The 19,278-nt window shown below is 34.7% G+C and overlaps 2 protein-coding genes across 2 annotated transcripts; both read left to right on the forward strand.

Annotated features, from left to right (window-relative positions):
- Window positions 1–1,199: 1,199 nt before the first annotated feature.
- On the forward strand, window positions 1,200–1,937 carry LOC138338861 (uncharacterized). Its single transcript, XM_069289945.1, has 3 exons — window positions 1,200–1,540; window positions 1,604–1,691; window positions 1,788–1,937. The coding sequence occupies exons 1-3, from the start codon at window positions 1,200–1,202 to the stop codon at window positions 1,935–1,937; spliced, it is 579 nt and encodes a 192-aa protein (XP_069146046.1).
- A 16,554-nt stretch (window positions 1,938–18,491) lies between these two features.
- Window positions 18,492–19,028, forward strand: LOC138338862 (secreted RxLR effector protein 161-like). The gene is made up of 2 exons (XM_069289946.1): window positions 18,492–18,557; window positions 18,669–19,028. Exons 1-2 carry the CDS (start codon window positions 18,492–18,494, stop codon window positions 19,026–19,028), a joined length of 426 nt encoding a protein of 141 aa, XP_069146047.1.
- Window positions 19,029–19,278: the final 250 nt, after the last annotated feature.

Raw genomic sequence — 19,278 nt, forward strand, 5'->3', positions numbered from 1 at the left:
AGCCATCCCTACACATGATTTTTAGACATACCCTTGTTGTGTATTACTATTTACTAAGAAGCCGTGACGGCTTAATCTCAGAGTTCCACATGCACATAATGGTAACGACATATTTGATATGTTTGGTGTTGACAAGTCTAATTTATGGGCCCGAGGCATATCTAGGGTTTTGAGAAAATAGGTGCACTATTACGAAAAGGTGGATCTAACATATAAATTTGATTTGTTTAATATTTAGGTTCTTATCACTGAAAATTTTAAATTTATAGGTCAAAAATTATTTTTTTATCTATCCAAAACACTTAAAGAGGTGTTACCCATTTTTAAAAAGGAAAATAAAATAAGATAAATAAAATATTGATATACCTAACCTAGCACAGAGTCCACCGAATGATCATCACACAACATATATATATATATATATATATATATATATATATATATATATATATATGATACTTCAACTGTGGATTCACACATCTATATTTAAATATATTTAAAAATTTAATACTTTTATATACAATTTTCGAAGGGAGCATGAGTTCACGTGAACCCGGTGATCCCCTCCTGGATATGCCTCTGTCTAAGGCATATGAGGATATTAAGCAATAATCTTTTTTCTTTTTAATGACGATACTGTAAGAGATTAGCTTGCATCCACCTCGACCAATTAGAGTTTTTTGAAATATAAATGTCAATCTTTTCCCTTTTGAAAATATCAAACTAGCTAACCATCACAATCTGCATATTCTCAGGTGATGTCATTTGTGGATGCATTGAAAAAGACTCCCACGTTCTCCAGGTATGATTCTCAGTCTCCTTTCTATATTTTCCTAATTATAAAATTTGGACAATTGATAGTTACTCGTAATATACCTAATCCTTTTCTCAATCATTGCTATGCTTACTCTTGTCATTCTCTCACTAACCTAATTATAAATGTTTATATTCCCTCAATTTGGTCCATATATGGTTCAACTAAGTCTATCTTAGTTTTAATTTGCCCCATTTTAGACAAAATCTATTTATATTTAAAGCAATCAGGGTCACATTTTGTTTATTGGTTGCTAAGTCATAGAATATTGCTATACCTACCAATGTCAATACCTTCTGTTATTGCTATATATTGCAATAAATATGCGCTTCTATCTCTCACTATTTCCAACATTGAGTTTCTCGATTTGAAGAATTTAAATAGAATGGAGCATGTGGCATCAATTTTAGAAGGAGATTGGAGTTCCTTAAGTGGAATGTGTTTTACTGAGGAGGCGTATTTCATGGCACTGTTACTGGGTAACTGTTCGTTTCCAAATGAGTTACCAATTAATTCTAATTACTACGGAGTTTCATCTGGTTATGAATCAAATATCAACATGTTTGGATCGTCAGGAGGAAGAGAACATAGTAGTTTCTTCTTTCCTCCACCGAGTCATGAAAGTCACTACTCAAGTAATTCTCGGCCTATCTTGATGAGAAATGATAGTTCTATAACAACAGAACGTGGTGTGATGGATACTAATAATCCAATTGAATCAAATGAGTACTTAGTTAATAACGCGCCGTTTGATGAAAACATGGCTTGACCTCTTCTTGATGTAAACAGCTTGCAGCTAGGAAGAATACATTATGAAGATAAAATGGATCATAGTCCAACAAAGAGTTCTAAGAAAAGAGCACGGTTACATGGTAATGTGAGTGCTATTTATCAACTGTAAAACCATTCTATCCGATTTAATAATTGTTGTTGTTAATCTGATTTAATGATCTCTCGTAATTCTGTGATGTAGGTACCAAAGAACAAGAGAAGCACAAAGCTGCAAACTGACGTTATGATTGGCGATATAGATGGGAAAAACAAGGCAGTGCTTCAGAGGCAAAACTCTATGATCAGTTGCTGCTCAGAAGATGAATATAATGTTTCTCTCGAGTTGACTTGAAAATCCAGAGCAAGCAGGGGTTCAGCAACTGACCCCCAGAGCTTGTACGCCAGGGTATGTAACTAACTGCCTATTATGTATATGATATTAAATTTTGTTGTTCTGCTAGTATATACTCCCTCCGTTTAAAAAAGAATGTCTCTATTTCCTTTTTAATTTGTTTTAAAAAGAATAACCCCTTTCCTTTTTTGGCAACACTTTAATTTTAACTTTCCATGTGACATGTTTAAAACCACAAGATTATAGGGTATTTTGGTACATTTGACATAACTTTAATTTAGAATCACAACATTAAAAAGTCTTCTTTCTTTTTTTAAACTCCGTTCCAAGTCAAACTAGACCATTCTTTTTGAAACGGAGGAAGTATATAAAGTAATTTCTTCTAACAGAAAAGAAGAGAGCGAATAAACGAGAAATTGAAGACCTTACAGACTCTCATACCTAATGGAACCAAGGTAAGTTAAGTCAGTGTAACTGCATTAGCCATTGATCGTTCTTTTATATATCTGCTGAGAGATTGTGAACCTAAAATGGCAAAATATTTTATGACAGGTTGACATTAGCACCATGCTTGAAGAGGCAGTTCAGTATGTTAAAATTTTTGCTACTCCAAATCAAGGTAAGCTTTATTATCTTCCTTAAACAAAGTGTTGCAATGCATTAAGGATTTAAACAATAACAAGACGATATGCATACCCAATCATATTCACGCGGAGACAATAATCTATGAGCTCAGACTCCCCAAAAATGTTTCTATATCAATATTGAATCTTCCAAAATTCACTATTTTTGAAGGATATGACACTAAAACTGAACAATATTTTGAATTATCTCATCATATTGTGTGGACAAGAGTGGTATTAAATACACACATTGTTGAAGGTGTGGGGGGAATTCAGTGAATAAAATAGATTCTATATACCATTATTTTATTTGCATATTTTGACATGCTATAGAGGTTCATTTCCTTTTCTTATGTTACCAAATAAAGACTTATGTTGAGACTATAATCATATATTATTATAAGAGGAAAAAAGTTAAAAGTTGAATTAATTTTACTTTTATTATAAATTAAAATGTTCTAAAAGTATTTAATTATTCAATTTAAATGTTAAATTGTATCATTTTAATAAAAATGTAGATGACTTTTGTATTTCCTTAAATTTATTTTTAATTAAATGTTTGGAATGTGAAAAGATATATTTTAATTGTACATGTATATCCTAGAATAATTACTGACATATAAAAAGTGTGACCCCCGTTCATCCGATTAATGCCTCTGATTTTATTTATTTAATTTATTATTACTAAGATATTAAAGTGTGTTATTATATATGTATGAATTAGTAATAAATTATTGAGATAATTTGTAATTGCCTCGTTTATTACTAATTACAATGATTTGTGTTTTTCATCTTTTTAATTATTCATTCTAACTAGACTAGACTCCAAGTTCAAAGCAATAATTATTAGTGGTAACGTTAATTCTCTTATTAAGTCTAACTATGATTTGTATTTTTCATCTTTCCATTTATCTATATAGTAAAGACTATTGTTTAGAACTGAAAAATATAGAATTTAAACAGACATTTTAACTACTATTCAAGAACTAGATGAAAACTATTGAAAAATGAAAGAAATTGTCATTCAATTGATAATAAAAAAAAACTATTCCATCTATGATAGGCAAAAAAGACATGAAAAAATAGAATACATGAGGTGGGCAGAAGAACTTGAAGACTTCTTTTTAGACACGCCTAAGTCCTCATATCTCTTTCGATATATATTCTCCATCATGAAGATTATTGTTGTTTCTAACTTCTTTTGCTTTTCTAATAAACTCATTGCGGTGTTTTAATCTTATATCTATTATTATGAGCTTTTGAAATAGATGTTGTATGTATGAAGTTCAATATTTAAATTATATATCTGTCAATTTATATTTTAAATGTAATTGATTTTAATCTTGTATAATTTTGATAATACTGTCTTTTAATTTTATAACCTTACTTAAATAATATAAATATTTACTCTATCGTTTCTCATTAAAATAAAATAGGTAATCTTATCAATAAGTGTGCATGTATTTTTAATATCCATTTATGACTATAAAAGGTTATCACTGATATTTAGATTCTAAAAAGACTTATACAAAGTTAAAGGAGACTATATTATATTAATTAATTTCACATACATTTTGCTTGATGATTTAAACGTTTTCTATTTGATAGCACAATTTTAAATTATATAACAATAGTGAAAAATAAACGTGCAACACACGTTGTCAGAGACTAGTTAACTAATAAAAGTGTATTTTCTCTAATAACTTAAGATTTTAGATTAGATAGTCACACACTTTAACATCATATTAGAGCAGACAAAGGTCCTTGTAGAAATTTCCATGTGCTCATCCCATGAAAAAGAATATGACTTGCACGTGAGGAGCATGTTGAGGAAATAATAACTAAAAAAAAGTGTTCTATATGCTACTTTAGAATGAACAGATGGATGTTAACGAGGTGTGTTTTGTGCATGCAGCTCTTGAACTCTGATGATCTACGGATGTATGCTCACATTGCCTACAATGGAATAGACCTTAGTCCTTATATGAGGATTGCTGTTCCAAAATGATAAACGGTTTTTCAAAAGCTCGACACATGAACACATTATTTCTCTATTACTTTCTCTGTCTCAAATTTATGTGACACATTATTTTTTTTTATCAGTTTCTAAGAAAATATATCACACTTTGCTATAATTAAAAGTAACTTAACTTAAAATTTTCATTTAATGAAATTACTTATAGTCACATAATGGTTAAAGAGTGTTTTACACCAAAAATTTGAGAAGTCTTCATTTTTTATTTATTTTTAAATTAGTGTCTATTTAAAATTAAAAGTGTCAGATAAATTAGGATCGAGGAAATATTAGATTAAGAGCATTATCATACTGGGAATATAGAAAATATTGTAATTTTACAATTGTATCAAAATTAAACTTAATGACTACTTATTATCTAATCCACAACAACAAATCAATCTTCTGATCTAACATAAATTCAAATGTAACTCATCTTGACGAATGGTGATATATAATATACGATTTAGAAATATGGAAGTTTGCAAGAAAGATTGTAATAATTGAGTTATAATGTGTTTATCTTTTCAATGATAAGTTGATTGGTTCTAGTTTGTCTGTGAAGAGTATTATTTTAATTTTTCATCTATTGATACTCGTCAATAACCCAACATGTTGCATTCAATTAGGTCTTCAAATCGGTCTAAATTACAAGAGGTGATATATGTTTATTGAATTAGGGCTTGTTTGGTACAAATATTAATAAGAGAAATTTGTGAAAGAACTTGGAGGAAATTTGGGATTTAGGAGAATGATATTAGAATGGATAGTTTTGGGACTTAAATACTTATATAGGGCTTAGAAATGAGGTCAAAATGAGATAGTTTAGGTCCTAGACGCATAGGAAAAGACTAAAATAATCCCGACTTAAAAAGGTTGATGGAACCCTTGTAAGGAGGCCTTCATGGAAAATTGGGGAGGGGGGGGGGGATTTGTAATTTGCAGTCACTTACCATGGTTCTGTAAACATACCGTTTACACCTTCTAGGTCTGTTCAGGCGTCCGTGAAGTGTTCACGGATGGGAACATTCGTCCTCCAAGTCTAAGGTGTTATGGCTATGAATGATTGTTGAATATTAATTTCGTTAAGATGAAGTTGGTTATCATCTAAATGATTTTTGTGTTCTTAAATTAATTTGATGCTTGACCTCCAATAAAATAAATACATTGTCCACTTTTAAAATTCGAGAGAGAAATAGAGATGTAGAATGTGGAATACAAGGAACATAATATTTTCTTGCATATCACTTGAATTGATTTGGTATTTAGGATAGAGATATATCTAGCGTTGTGTTTGGTAATAAAACAAGAACTAATTGGTTCGATCTATCCCCACTCAACGATATAGTTAGATTGTCTACTAGGGTAGGTGATTAGAGGTCGAGAGATCATGATCATAATATTAACCTTATAAATATGTCATGATTTCCCTACCTCTAATCACCTATCGTAGTTGCACTAGCATCAGCACATGCTAAACTTTAATTTTTATGCTTGGGAATCATCTGGAGTTCCATGAACACAAACGATGTATGAATATGATTGTAATGACATTCTGGACTCCATGCAATCAACGGAAAAAAATATTTAGAAGACATCTACTAAAAATACTGACTGAAGTCAACACCTTAACTATATTAAAAGAAAGCAATTGAATGCCCAAAATCAATATGAAGACCTAGAGATCCAAACCAAAGGTCCTACTAGGAAAAAAATCAATATTCCGGAGATAATGACGCTAACAAAATTCTTATACTGTAACTAATCCTCCAAAAGTTGACTGAAGTCAACTCTATTTTAAACTTTCCAACATCTCACCTAAATGCACAAACTCACACTATGAGCCTCTGGACAGAAACCAAATGTCCTTGTAGACTTAACTCAATATTTCAGAGCTAATAGAACTCTCAGAATTCCATTCTAAGGTCATCTACTTGTACTTCTGATCAAATTTAATCATTCAAGTTTCAAACAATTTTCAAAGTATAAAAACTCACACGAATTCTAAAAGAATGATCCAGTGACCGAACTATTAGTCCCAGCAAGTCATAAATGACTTAGGGTAACTATTGGAAAGATCTAAACTCATAAAAGATTGGGAAATAGAGGAAATTTCATGGAGGTCATTGCAATTATGAAACTATGTTTGTGTAGAAACTATCCAAAAAAGTGAATTGAGAATGCTTTGGAAATGAAAACAAATACTAGGAAACATTTTCTTTAATCTCACATGGTGTGAATTTAGATTTTTCGAATGAATTTTTGTTTTTCTTTCTCAGAGTTTTTTCTTGATAAAGCATAGTGGGAAGAAGTGTTTTATAATTATAAGCTCTCTTGGTGGTATCATAAAACACTCTTCCTACTATGCTTAACAAGAAAGAATACCGAGAATGAAAAAAAGCTTTTATTCGATTAATCTTAATTCCCATCATGTTGGATCAAAGAAAGCACTTCCTAGTTTTTTTTTCATTTTCGATCATTTTTTAATTCACTTGTTTGGATGATTTCTAGACAAATATATAGTTTCATAACGGATAATCTTGTATTCATTTAATGATATAAGGTTTATATAAATTGTTTTCTACATTAATCCTAGAATATTATGATTATAAACTAATATAAAGTTAACCGTGATGAAAAAATTCTCATCTGAACAAATTTACCTAGTATGTTTGACCAATGTCAAACTTAGGCCCTAAACTTAAAATTTAAAATGCCTGATGACATAAAAACATACCGAAAATCTCGGGATCCAAGATGACCATGACACTAGCCTAAAGTGACCCTTTCAGAGTTGATGGAACTGCTAGAATTGCATTCAAAGACCGTTTTCTTGCACTTTTAATAAAAATCAATTGTTCAAGGTTCAAAAGATCAAAAACACAAAAATTGACATAAAACCCAAATGAACGACTATGTGACCAAGATGTCATCCCCAACAAGTCATAAATGACTTGATGTCTCTATCGGTACACTCTAAACGATGAATCAATAAATAAATATAGAAATAACTTGGAGAGTCATTACTGTTAACGGCAAGAATATTATCCTCACTTGCCTCTAATAAATGCCAATAATCATCTGGAATCGAGTTTGGATCTTCAAATCTATAAAAACAAAAAGGAAGGGTGACGAACATTGTTTGTTACCTTTGCGGTTGGTGGACTAGTCATCCATATATACTCTCGAGTGTATAATTATTGGATGGACTTAATATGAGGGTCCCTTAATTTTAGCCCCACAATGACAATTTCTTCTAACTCCGTCCATCGATAACCTTAGTGTATCCTTCTTAATGTTTTATATGCTTTAGACATCTTTTGTTCCAAAACTTTATTACTGATTTTTTTTGTTTTACCATTTAATACTACAGTTTTGTGTCAATTACTTAAAGATTTTAACTGTCAGGAGCATCATTCCCACTGAATAACATTGCATACGCACCATTCATGAAAGAGTGAAAAAAATGAGAACTCTTAAAACCAACAGGAGTAATTACGCACGATATGGGATCAAAAGAAAGAATCTCCTATAGCCTCCAGAAGATAGGATAAATATGTCTACGCACGAACTCGCATAATTCTACTAGATATTATCTTTGCACCAACAACACTAGTGAACCTGAGATTTTGAACCTATTAAAATCACATTTATAAGTAAGTAAGCCAACCCTTAGCTAGCAACCAGTGGTTCCAGGTCTAGGGAGTGGAAGAAATAGATAGAAGCATAACCAAATAGATTTAAGGTAGAAATAAAAAAAATAAGAGCAAACACACCCACACATGACAAAATACAAGATCCAACCTGAAACATCGTAGATTCTAGAACAAATTTGTTATAAAATATTGAGTACATACTAGACATACACAAGAAATATATAGTTAGTCTTGAAATAATAAAAAGTGTTCCAAAAAAGTATACAAGGAGATAAGTACACTAAAGATGCAAACAAGCTAACCATTAGTCTCTGGGATACCAACTACAACAACATGAGAATCAACGGGGTTGAATAGACCTTACAATCAGGGAAGAACATGTATAGTGTAGAACGAGTGCCAAAATAATGGGTAATAGGTAGGAATCATAGGTCAATCGACCTCGCGATTACAATACCATTATTACAAGTGAGTAATTAACAAAATAATAGGGAAATAACAAAGACGTAATAGCTAGGCATGCATCAAACTAAAGATACACCAGTAATTAATGAAAGCAATATAGTTATCTTAGCTTAACTGGACCCTCTTAAGACTAGAAGGCACATATGAATACATAACAACAATAATTATACTAGCAATAACCTTTCTAAATCCCATAAGCTCAACAAGTACAAGAATATACTACACTATAAGATACAATTCCATAGTAAAAACCAACATCATCCCCAAATCTAATGTTTGGATAACCTCAAATAGCCTATCATATGTCATAACTTATATTTAAATAGTTGGTCCTTCCTAGAATCTTATAGAAAGCCTTATTGAAACCTAACACACCTCAGAATCTTACATCATCACGCCTTTATATAGCATAACATATCCTACAATCTTATCATAACAAATTAAATAGGTTATCATAAAATCAGATTCATTGTTTCTTGTGAATGTTTTAAATGGTAATTTGAAGACTCCTTGAAATATTGCAGTTTAGATGCAACAGATACAACATATCGTAGAAGGAGGAAAACTAACATTACCTTACATTCTAAGGGAAGAGAACAAAGTTGCAGTTTATTTGGCTGATAAAGCTTTAAATGATGGAGCAGTTACATATCAATAAGTTCCAACAATTGACATTAGAAGGGAAAAGGTTGATAAACAGTGACAAGTTATTATGTCCATACTTCATAACAACAACAAAGTGGTAGATGCAAATAAAGTTCCATGACCGAACAACAACAAGGAAATACAATAAAAAATATGGATGTCTGCACGAGAAGGAGATCTTAAAGAATCAATCCCAAAAGGGAAATAATAGAAAGTAAGAAAGGTGTACCTGATAATGAAGAAATCTTGGAGCTCAACAATCATAACAGATGATAATGAAGGAGAAAAACATCTCAAGCATAAACCATGAAAGAAATGGTGAGACACAACATCAGACACAACAAAGAAGAAGAAAAAGCAAGATCTAGAGTGTTCTTACATCAAATGGGGCTGAATAACAAGCAACAACATTGGTAGAGATTGAGAGAAAAACGCAACAAAATAGAAATAGGGTTTTTGTTTTGATTGTATTTGTTTCTTAATTTGTTTTTAGGATTTTTTTTGTATTCGTAGTGCTGTCTTGTGGGTTGGATATGATTGGATCTATTTTATGCTAGTTTGATTGGACAATGCATAATAGGTGATTATTTTCTCATTTACATTAAAATGCCTACATGGAAACATAATTTATTAAAATATTAATATCACATAATCTACGTCAAAATTGCTAGTCTTTTTTTGAATCTTACATTGGAAAGCTTGGATATAACCAAACATATCCCAAACCTTACATAAAAAATGTTGCTCCTTTCCGAAATTTCAAATTTGATATCCTTTGTTGTGGCATTTTAATATTATTATAATTTGCTAAAATCCCATTTGCTTTCTGCCTAATTACATTAATATGGTGCAATACTACCGTTTGGCAGTTGATGACATTTTATGTCATCTTTTGAAGGAATATTGATTGTATTGAAGTGTTAACCTAATAAGGGAATACATAGGAGATATATATAGGAGATATAGAAAGGAGTACTAATCCTAATAGGACTAGTATTAGTACACAGTAAATACTAATATTATTTTATACTATTTATTTAATACTATCTGTTATTATCCCCCCTCAAGCTGAGCTAAGCGGAAGCGAGCGGAAGCTTGAAACTGAGGTAATCGTGCTTCGGCTCAGGAGAGGCTTGGTGAGAATATCAGTCGGTTGTTCGTCAGTGGGTACATATTGCACAGTCATGGTGCCGGCCTGAACTTCATCGCGAACAAAGAGACAATCGGTATCAACATGCTTCATTTTGGTGTGTAGGAAGGAATTCTTGGCCACACAGATGGTTGATTTGTTGTCACAATAGAGAGCAGGAGCAGTGTGAGTGGTGCGGAGTTTGCAAAGAATATATGTGACCCACATGGTCTCAGCAGCAAGAAGAGTAAGGGCGCGGTATTCAGCTTCAGTCGAGGACCGAGAGACCTTGTGTTGTTTTTTTGTACACCAGGAGATCAGGTTCGGCCCCAAAAAAATGAGAAACCCCGATGTAGATTTTCTGTAATTTTTATCATTCGCCCAATCTAAATCTGAGAAACCCCGAAGCTCCAAGTCCCCAGGTCGAATGAGTAAACCACGACCAAGAGTGCCAAAAATGTACCTGAGAATGCGTTTTAGACAATGGTAATCATGTTCACTTGGTTGATGCATGCGCTGAGCAAATCGGTTGACAGCAAACTGGATGTCAGGACGGGTAATGGCCAGATACTGTAGAGCCCCAATGAGGCTGCGGAAGTGGGTGATATCGGCAAAGGGGGTGTCGGCTCCATTCGTAGACAAAGAGACTGCCATCGGTGTTGGTTGACTGGTGCATTTTTCCAGTCCAGCTTTCTTCAATAGATCTCGAGCATATTTTGACTGATGAAGAAACAAGCCGCTGCCTGTCCGAGAAACCTCCATTCCTAGAAAATAATGTAACGGGCCAAGGTCCTTCATTTTGAAGGTAGTATGCATAGCTCGAGTGACATCCTGAATGAGAGCTTCAGTAGAGCCTGTAATAATGATATCATCTACATAGACAAGAAGAATGACTGTACTGTGTGCTGAATGTCGAGTAAACATACTCGTGTCGTGTACGCAACACGTGAAGCCGAGTCCTTGGAGGAACATTTTCAGACGTGTATACCAAGCACGGGGGGCTTGCTTGAGCCCATACAGACACTTTTGGAGTTTGCAAACAAGTTGAGGGAAGCGGGGATCAACATAGCCCGGTGGTTGCGTCATGTAGATAGTTTCATCAAGCATGCCATGAAGAAAAGCATTGGAAACATCCAACTGATTGATGAGCCAATTGTTGTGCACGGCGAGTGACTGTACCAGGCGAATGGTTTCCTGCCGAATAACAGGACTGAATGTCTCGGAGTAATCAAGCCCATACTCCTGATTGTAGCCTTTAGCAACCAAACGAGCCTTGTACCTGGAAATACTGCCATCTGCATTGTGTTTAATTTTGTACACCCATTTACACCCCACTGGGTGCCGCCCATGGGACTTAGGTATAAGAACCCAAGTTTTCTGATCAGTCAAAGCCTTAAACTCGTCATCCATAGCATGACACCAATAAGCATTTTTTGAGGAAACAGAGTAGGTTGTTGGTTCACTATCAGGAAGGGGTGTATTTGGTAGTATGGTAGCCTGAAAGGTTTTGGGTTTAAAGATACCGGCTTTGCCACGGGTTAACATGGGATGAGTATTGGGGGGTGGCACGAGCGGTGGTGATTCGGGGGTGGCCGAGAAGGACCCAAAACGGATCGGGCTGGAGATGTTGTGGGTATGGGGTGGTTCGGGTTGGTTGTGAGTGTGGGTGGTGGTTGCGGGTGTATTGTGGGTGACAGTCGAAGGGGTGATGAGGGGTGGTTGGGTAGTGGGTGGAGGTGTGGGGGAAGGTGGTGAGGGACCCTGTGAGTATGTTGGAAAAAGGGGAAGGACGCCAATGAATGATCTATTTGTGGAAGAGGAAATAGACTCGTAGGGAAACTCATTTTCGACAAATTTGACATGACGAGATATGTAGACTTTATGAGTTTGTGGGTCAAGACAGCGATAACCCTTTGTGGTAGGATTATAGCCCAAAAAATTACAAGGACGGGATCGTGGTTTTTTTGTGAGTAACATGAGGGCGTAGCCAAGGGTAGGCAAGACACCCAAAGACGCGGAGGTTGGTATAATTGGGAAGTTCTTGGTAAAGGAGTTGATAGGGTGATTTGTTGGAGAGGGTGTGACTGGGCATTCTTTTAATGAGGTAGTTTGCGGTGGCTAGAGCTTCTACCCAAAAGGAGACAGGGAGATGAGATTGATGTAGAAGAGTAACCACCATTTCAATGAGATGGCGATGCTTACGCTTGGCCACCCCATTTTGTTCGGGAGTGTATGGACAGGAGGTTTGATGTATAATTCCCAGGGATTGCAGAAACTGGCCAAAGATGTTATTTTTCCATTGTCACTTCGAAAAAGTTTAACATGAGAATTGAATTGTGTTTTGACTATTTTTTCAAAAGTGACAAAGGTGGTGTATGCCTATGATTTGTGTTTTAGTGGGTACAACCAAGTGTATTTTGTAAAATCATCCACAAAGCAAATATAATAGCGAAAACTAGCAAATTAAGGAACAGCAGTAGGACCCCATAGGTCAGAATGAATAAGTTGAAAAGGTGCAGTTGTACGCTTCTCAGATAAGGTAAAACATAATTTATGAGATTTAGCAATTGAACAGAGTCACAGTTGTTTACATGAATGGAAGAAAAACCTAATTGAGACATTAAAGAATTTATTATTTGAGTAGACGGGTGACCCAGACGACTGTGCCACAACAGACTGTGGCCATCAGCCGAAAGAGCCACCGGAGCCACAGGAACGCTTTCTGAAACTAAGTGGGCAGACGAACTTGTGCCAGGAAGAACGTACAGACCATGCTCACAGGGGTCCTGAAAAATCACCCTCTTGGTAGTATTGTCTAGGATCTGAAAATCATTAGAGGTGAACAAGAGTGAGCAATTATTGTCTTTTGTGAATTGGTGAACTGAAAGGAGATTGGTTTTAATAGAAGGGACATAGGTAAGGTTACCTAGGTGAAAGATAGCGGTGGGGGTTTTAATGGTACCCGTGCCAGTGTGACAAATATTAACGGACTCACCGTTGCCAACAGTAATACCATTGGAGCCATGATATGGATTTGGAGCGTTAAGCTTGGAGAGATCAGAAGTAACGTGCATGTTGGCCCCAATATCCAACAGCCATTCAGAGGAAGGGCCGGCTTGAGATGTATAATTAGCACGGTTATCACTATTTTGGCTCTCCTCATAGCAAAACCAGCAACGAACAGCGATGTGTCCTGTTTTCTGACAGATTTGACAAGTTGGACGATCCCGCTCGTAAGTGCCTTACCCGCCGCTGGAAGATGACTGTCCGTCGCTGCCGAAGGAGTGCAGGCTGTTATTGCTGCCGTGCTGCTGACCGTCGTACGGCGGACGACTGCCCTGCCGACCGCCGCGATCGCGGCCTCTACTGTTTCTGCCGTATCCACCGCGGCTCCCCTGCCGGCCGCCACCACGCTCCCCGCGATAGTTCTGGTTTGCGGTGAGGGCGGTGGCCGGCTCCATAACAATGGCTTCTCGGAAAATAAGTTTGCTCTCCCACGTTGATTTCTTCACTTTTTAGCCATGAGGAGAGAGTAGCCAGGTCAACGGGCGTTGGACTGATGCGAACCGCCTGTTTAATGGAGGAGTAAGCTGATGGGAGCCCCCGAATGACGCACATGATGAGATCTTTTTTGGGAATGATTTCGTTCACGGTGTCGAGAGCTGTGATGATGGTGGAGACCTCGTCTAAATACTCCGCCATAGTTTTCGTGCCTTTGGTGATTGTGTGGAGACGATCACGCAATTGAAAAATATGAGAGTGGGAAATTGATGCATAGTGTGTTGCGAGGGACGTCCATAGGGCTGAAGCAGTTGTGTAGGATCAGGCGTGTTTTTGAACCGTGGGAGAGATGACCGCAATCAAACATGATCGGATCTGGCCATCCACGGCTTTCGAGGCGGCATGGGCCGGATTAGTTTTTTCTGATTTGTCCGTGGCGGTGATGACTGCCGGCGGCGGTTCTGTGCTTCCATCGACGTATTTGAGAAGGTAATTGGCCTCAAGGGCTGTAAGAACGGTAATTTTCCATGTAGGGTAATTTATGTCTGATAATTTTTCGGGAATCAGGGCATGAAGATGCCTGAGAAGGAGTTAAACGCTAGAAGAAAGTGAATCGAGAGGATCCACCTCAGTTTTCATGGATGCCGCCGCCCAAGAGAAGAGAGGGAACGATCGGTGCCCTAAAGAGAGAAAAAAACCTAGAGAAAAGAAGATCTAGGTTTTCTGGCTCTTGATACCATGAAGGAATATTGATTGTATTGAAGTGTTAACCTAATAAGGGAATACATGGGAGATATATATAGGAGATATAGAAAGGAGTACTAATCCTAATAGGACTAGAATTAAGGAGTACTAATCCTAATAGGACTAGGATTAGTACACAGTAAATACTAATATTATTTTATACTATTTATTTAATACTATCTGTTATTATCTTTATTACCGTTGTAAATGTATAGTGAAGTGTAAGTTATTCTTTTTGCTTTCTTGGCAGAATAAGTAGTGGTTATTCTTTGACCATTACTGCCCCATATTGAAAGCTCATTATTCATCCTCCATTACTTTTGTAACCTATGTAATCTATGTAACTCCTAAGGTCATTATCTTCACTATTTACTACACCATTATCTTTCTATTCATTGCTAGGAAGACTTCTTCTAGTATAAATAGTGGTGGTCTTCATTTGGTTTTATACACACAACACCCAAGAGAAAAACATAGAGTGAAAGAGTTAGTAAAAAAGAAAGTTATTATTAGTTGAGGGAGGTGTTCTTTTTTGTGGAGCTTTGGACTCAACTCTTGTCCAGAGTTGTTGTGTTATACTTTGTGAAGGCTGTTGTATCCTGGAGGGGACGAGTCAAAGATGACTACTGCTAGACCGGTGAAAACATTTGCTGCAGTGGGCTTGAATCTCCTTTAAGAGAGCGAGATATGTGCGCCTCAGCCTGAAGAGATTTATTTTCTTCATTTCATTTTTCAATTGTAATTTTATAATTTTTGTTATCTTGTAAGTTTTCGCTAATTTTAAGGAGATTCATAGATGACTACAATTGAATAAACCACGGATGTCAAGATAGGAGATCTTAACAAGCCAGTTCGGTTAAATGGTAACCATTTCAAGAGATGGAAGGGTAAAGTACTTTTCTACCTAAGTCTTCTCAATGTTTTTTATGTATTAACCGAGAAGAATCCAAATAAAGAAGGCATCACCTCTATGAATGATGATGAAACTATTTCTCATATAGAAAAAGTGGAAAAGTACGATGGTGATTCCTATAAGTGTTGGTATTATCTTCTTAATTTTCTATATGAAATTTTTTATGATTATTATGATAGAACTTACTCTAGTGCAAAGAAAATGTGGATGGCGTTGCAGAGTAAGTATGATACCGAAGAGGTTGGACCGAAAAAATATGCAGCTAGTAGATTTTTTCATTTTCAAATTGTGGACAACAAATCAGTGGTAGAATAAGCTCAAGTCTACATCATGATTGTTGGAGAGCTTAGATCCGAAGAGGTTAAAATTGGAGATAACCTTATTGTTTGTGGCATAGTAGATAAACTTTCACCTTCTTGGAAGAAATTTCAAAAAACTATGCGCCACAAACAAAATAAAACCTCTCTTGAAACCTTGGTAATGAAAATCTACATGGCAGAAGAAGCAAGGGGCTAAGATGCACTTTTACAAACAGAAGAGAACAACATCACATCGAAGGTAAATTTGATTACTTTGAATAATGCTACTTTTGAAACTCACAAAAATACTTCTTTAAAGCCTAAGAAGAAAAAATTCAAGAAAAATAATGGTAGACCTCCAAAGAAAAATAGTGGTGAAAATCACCAAGCACAAAATCAACAAGTTCAAGAAAAGGGACCATGCTTTGTTTATGGCAAGATTGAGAATATTGCTCGATTTTGCAGATTCCAGAAACAGGTTCCTAACCCTCAAGCAAAAATTATCGAAGAACCTTTTGTGACAATGATTACCGACATAAACATGGTTGAGAAGGTTGATGGATGGTGGGCTGATTCTTGTGCAATCTGTCATGTCTGTTGTGAGTCCAAAACCATTATGCTTGGTGATTCTCACATTACTCAAGTGCTTGTAAAGGAAAATGTTGAATTGTGTTTTACTTCTGGAAGGGTATTAACTTTAAAAGATGTACTAATTTATACTCCTTCCATGAGAAAATATTTGATGTCTAGTTTTCTTCTTAATAAAGCAGGCTTTAAACAGATTATTGAATTTGATCAATATGTAATAGTGAATAAGGGTATTTTAGTGGGTAAGGTGTATGCATGTAATGGGACGTTTAAATTGAATGTTGAGATGAATAAAACTTCTACTTCTGTTTATATGCTTTCTTTTACCAATTTTTGGCCTGCTCATTTGTGTCATATTAGTGATTGTTATGTTGGAATTATGAGTAGTTCTAGATTAATCCCAATGGTTAAAAAGAATTTTGAAAAGGGTGAGGCTTGTAAAGCCAAGATCACTAAAAGGCCTCATTTTGAAGTTGAAAGAAAAACTGATTTGTTAGATTTAATTCATACTGATATTTGTGAACTTAGTGAAATTCTAACTCGTGGAGGTAATAGACATTTTATCACTTTCATTGATGATTTTTCTAAGTTTACATATGTTTACTTAATGAATAATAAAAGTGATGTTTTTGAAATTTTCAAAACTTATCTCCATGAAGCTGAAAATCAGTTTGGTAGAAAAATAAAAAGAATTAAAAGTGATAGATGTCGTGAATACAAATCAAAAGTGTTTAATTCTTTTCTTAGATCATCGGAAATAATTCATGAAAGTACTCTTCATTACTCTTCTTCATCTAATGGAGTAGCGGAAAAACAAAATAGAACTTTGGTTGAATTTACTAATGTCATGCTTATTGAGTCACATGCACCTTTAATTTTTGGGGTAAAACTATTTTAACTGCTTGTAATGTGTTTAATCGTGTGCCTCATAAAAAGTGAAAACTAACACCTTTAATTGTGGAAATGTTAAAAGCCAAGTTTGGGATATCTAAGAGTTTAGGGTTGTCTAGCATTTGTGAGGCTAATGGATCCCAAGATTACAAAGTTGGGTAAGAAAGTTACTACTTGTGCTTTTCTTTGTTCTGCTTTAAATAGTATAGCCTATAGATTTTTTAATCTTGAAGATAATATTGTAATAGAATCTGGTGGTGCTATTTTTTATGAAAATAAATTTCCATTTGATTCTAAAAAGTGGGGGTCAAAGAATTGAACAAAATATTTTTTCACTACCTAGTTCTTCTACTTCCACTTTGAAAAATAAAGAGGTTGATGGTGTTGAGATAAGAAGAAGTAAAAGAGCTAGAGTAGAAAAATATTTTGGTCATGATTTTTATGTGTTTAATATTGGAAATGGCCCTCTAACTTTGAAAGAAGCATTATTATTATATGATTCTATTTTTTGAAAAGAAGCTGTAAATGATGAAATGGAATCTTTAATTTCTAATAAAACTTGGAGGTTAGTTGATTTACCACTGGGTTTTAAAATATTTAGTTGCAAATGGGTCTTAAGGAAAAAGTTCAAACCGAATGGTTCTATTGATAAATATAAGGCTAGGTTCGTTGCAAAAGGTTTTAAAAGACTAGAAGACCTAGAATTTTTTGATACTTTTTCTCCGGTAATAAAAATTACATCCATTAGACTTTCAGTTGCTATAGCTGCAATTTTTTATTTGCAAATTCATCAAATGGATGTAAAAACAGCTTTTCTATATGGAGACCTAAATGAGGAAATTTATATGGATCAACCCGAGTGTTTTGTTGAAGCAGACCAAGAAAGAAAAGTTTGTAAACTTACTAAAATCCCTATATGGCTTGAAATAGGAACCAAAGCAATGACATGAAAAATTTGATTCCTGCATGATTGAAAGTGGTTTTAAAACAAATGGGTGTGACAAGTGTATATATCATAAGTCTTGGAATAATTCACATGTGATTATTTGCCTATATATTGATGATTTGTTGATATTTGGATCTAACATGTATGTTATTGATGAAGCTAAAAATGTTCTTAGAAGCCATTTTGATATGAAAGATCTTGGTAAGGTAAGTTTTATTCTTTGAATAAAAATAATAATAACATGTGAGGGAATTTTCCTTGACTAGTCACATTATGGTGAGAAAATTTTGAAAAAATATAACTTTCACGATTACAAGCATGTAGCTACTCCGTTTGATTCAAGTGTTCACTTATTTCCTGTTGAAAGTGAAAATGATGTAATAAATCAAAAGGAATATACTAGTATAATCGGAAGTGTGATATATGTGACTGATTTCACTAGGCCTGATATTGCATATGTAGTAGGAGTACTTAGCAGGTTTACAAGCAAGCCAACTATTGAACATTGGCATGCTGTAACAAGAGTTATGAGATATTTAATTGGTTGTAGTTTGTTCTATAAAAACTATCCTGCTATACTTGAAGGCTTTTGTGATGCAGATTGGAATACTTTATCAGGTGATTCCTGTTCTACCACTGGTTATGTCTTTATTTTAGGTGGTGGTGCTGTTTGTTAGAGATCAAAAAACAAAACTATATTTTCTAACTCTACCATGGAGGCTGAACTAATTGATTTAGCTTCAACTAGTGAGGAAGCAAATTGGTTAAGAGATTTATTGTTTGAAATTCCTTATTTTGAAAAACCAATAACTCTTATTTTAATTCATTGTGATAGCACCGCTACAATTGGTAGAGTTCAAAACTTCTATTACAATGGTAAATCCTGACCTATAAGGAGGAAACACAGTAATGTAAGATCGTATTTAA

The sequence above is a fragment of the Solanum lycopersicum genome, chromosome 10 (assembly GCF_036512215.1).
Source record: "Solanum lycopersicum chromosome 10, SLM_r2.1".
Lineage (NCBI taxonomy): Eukaryota > Viridiplantae > Streptophyta > Magnoliopsida > Solanales > Solanaceae > Solanum > Solanum lycopersicum.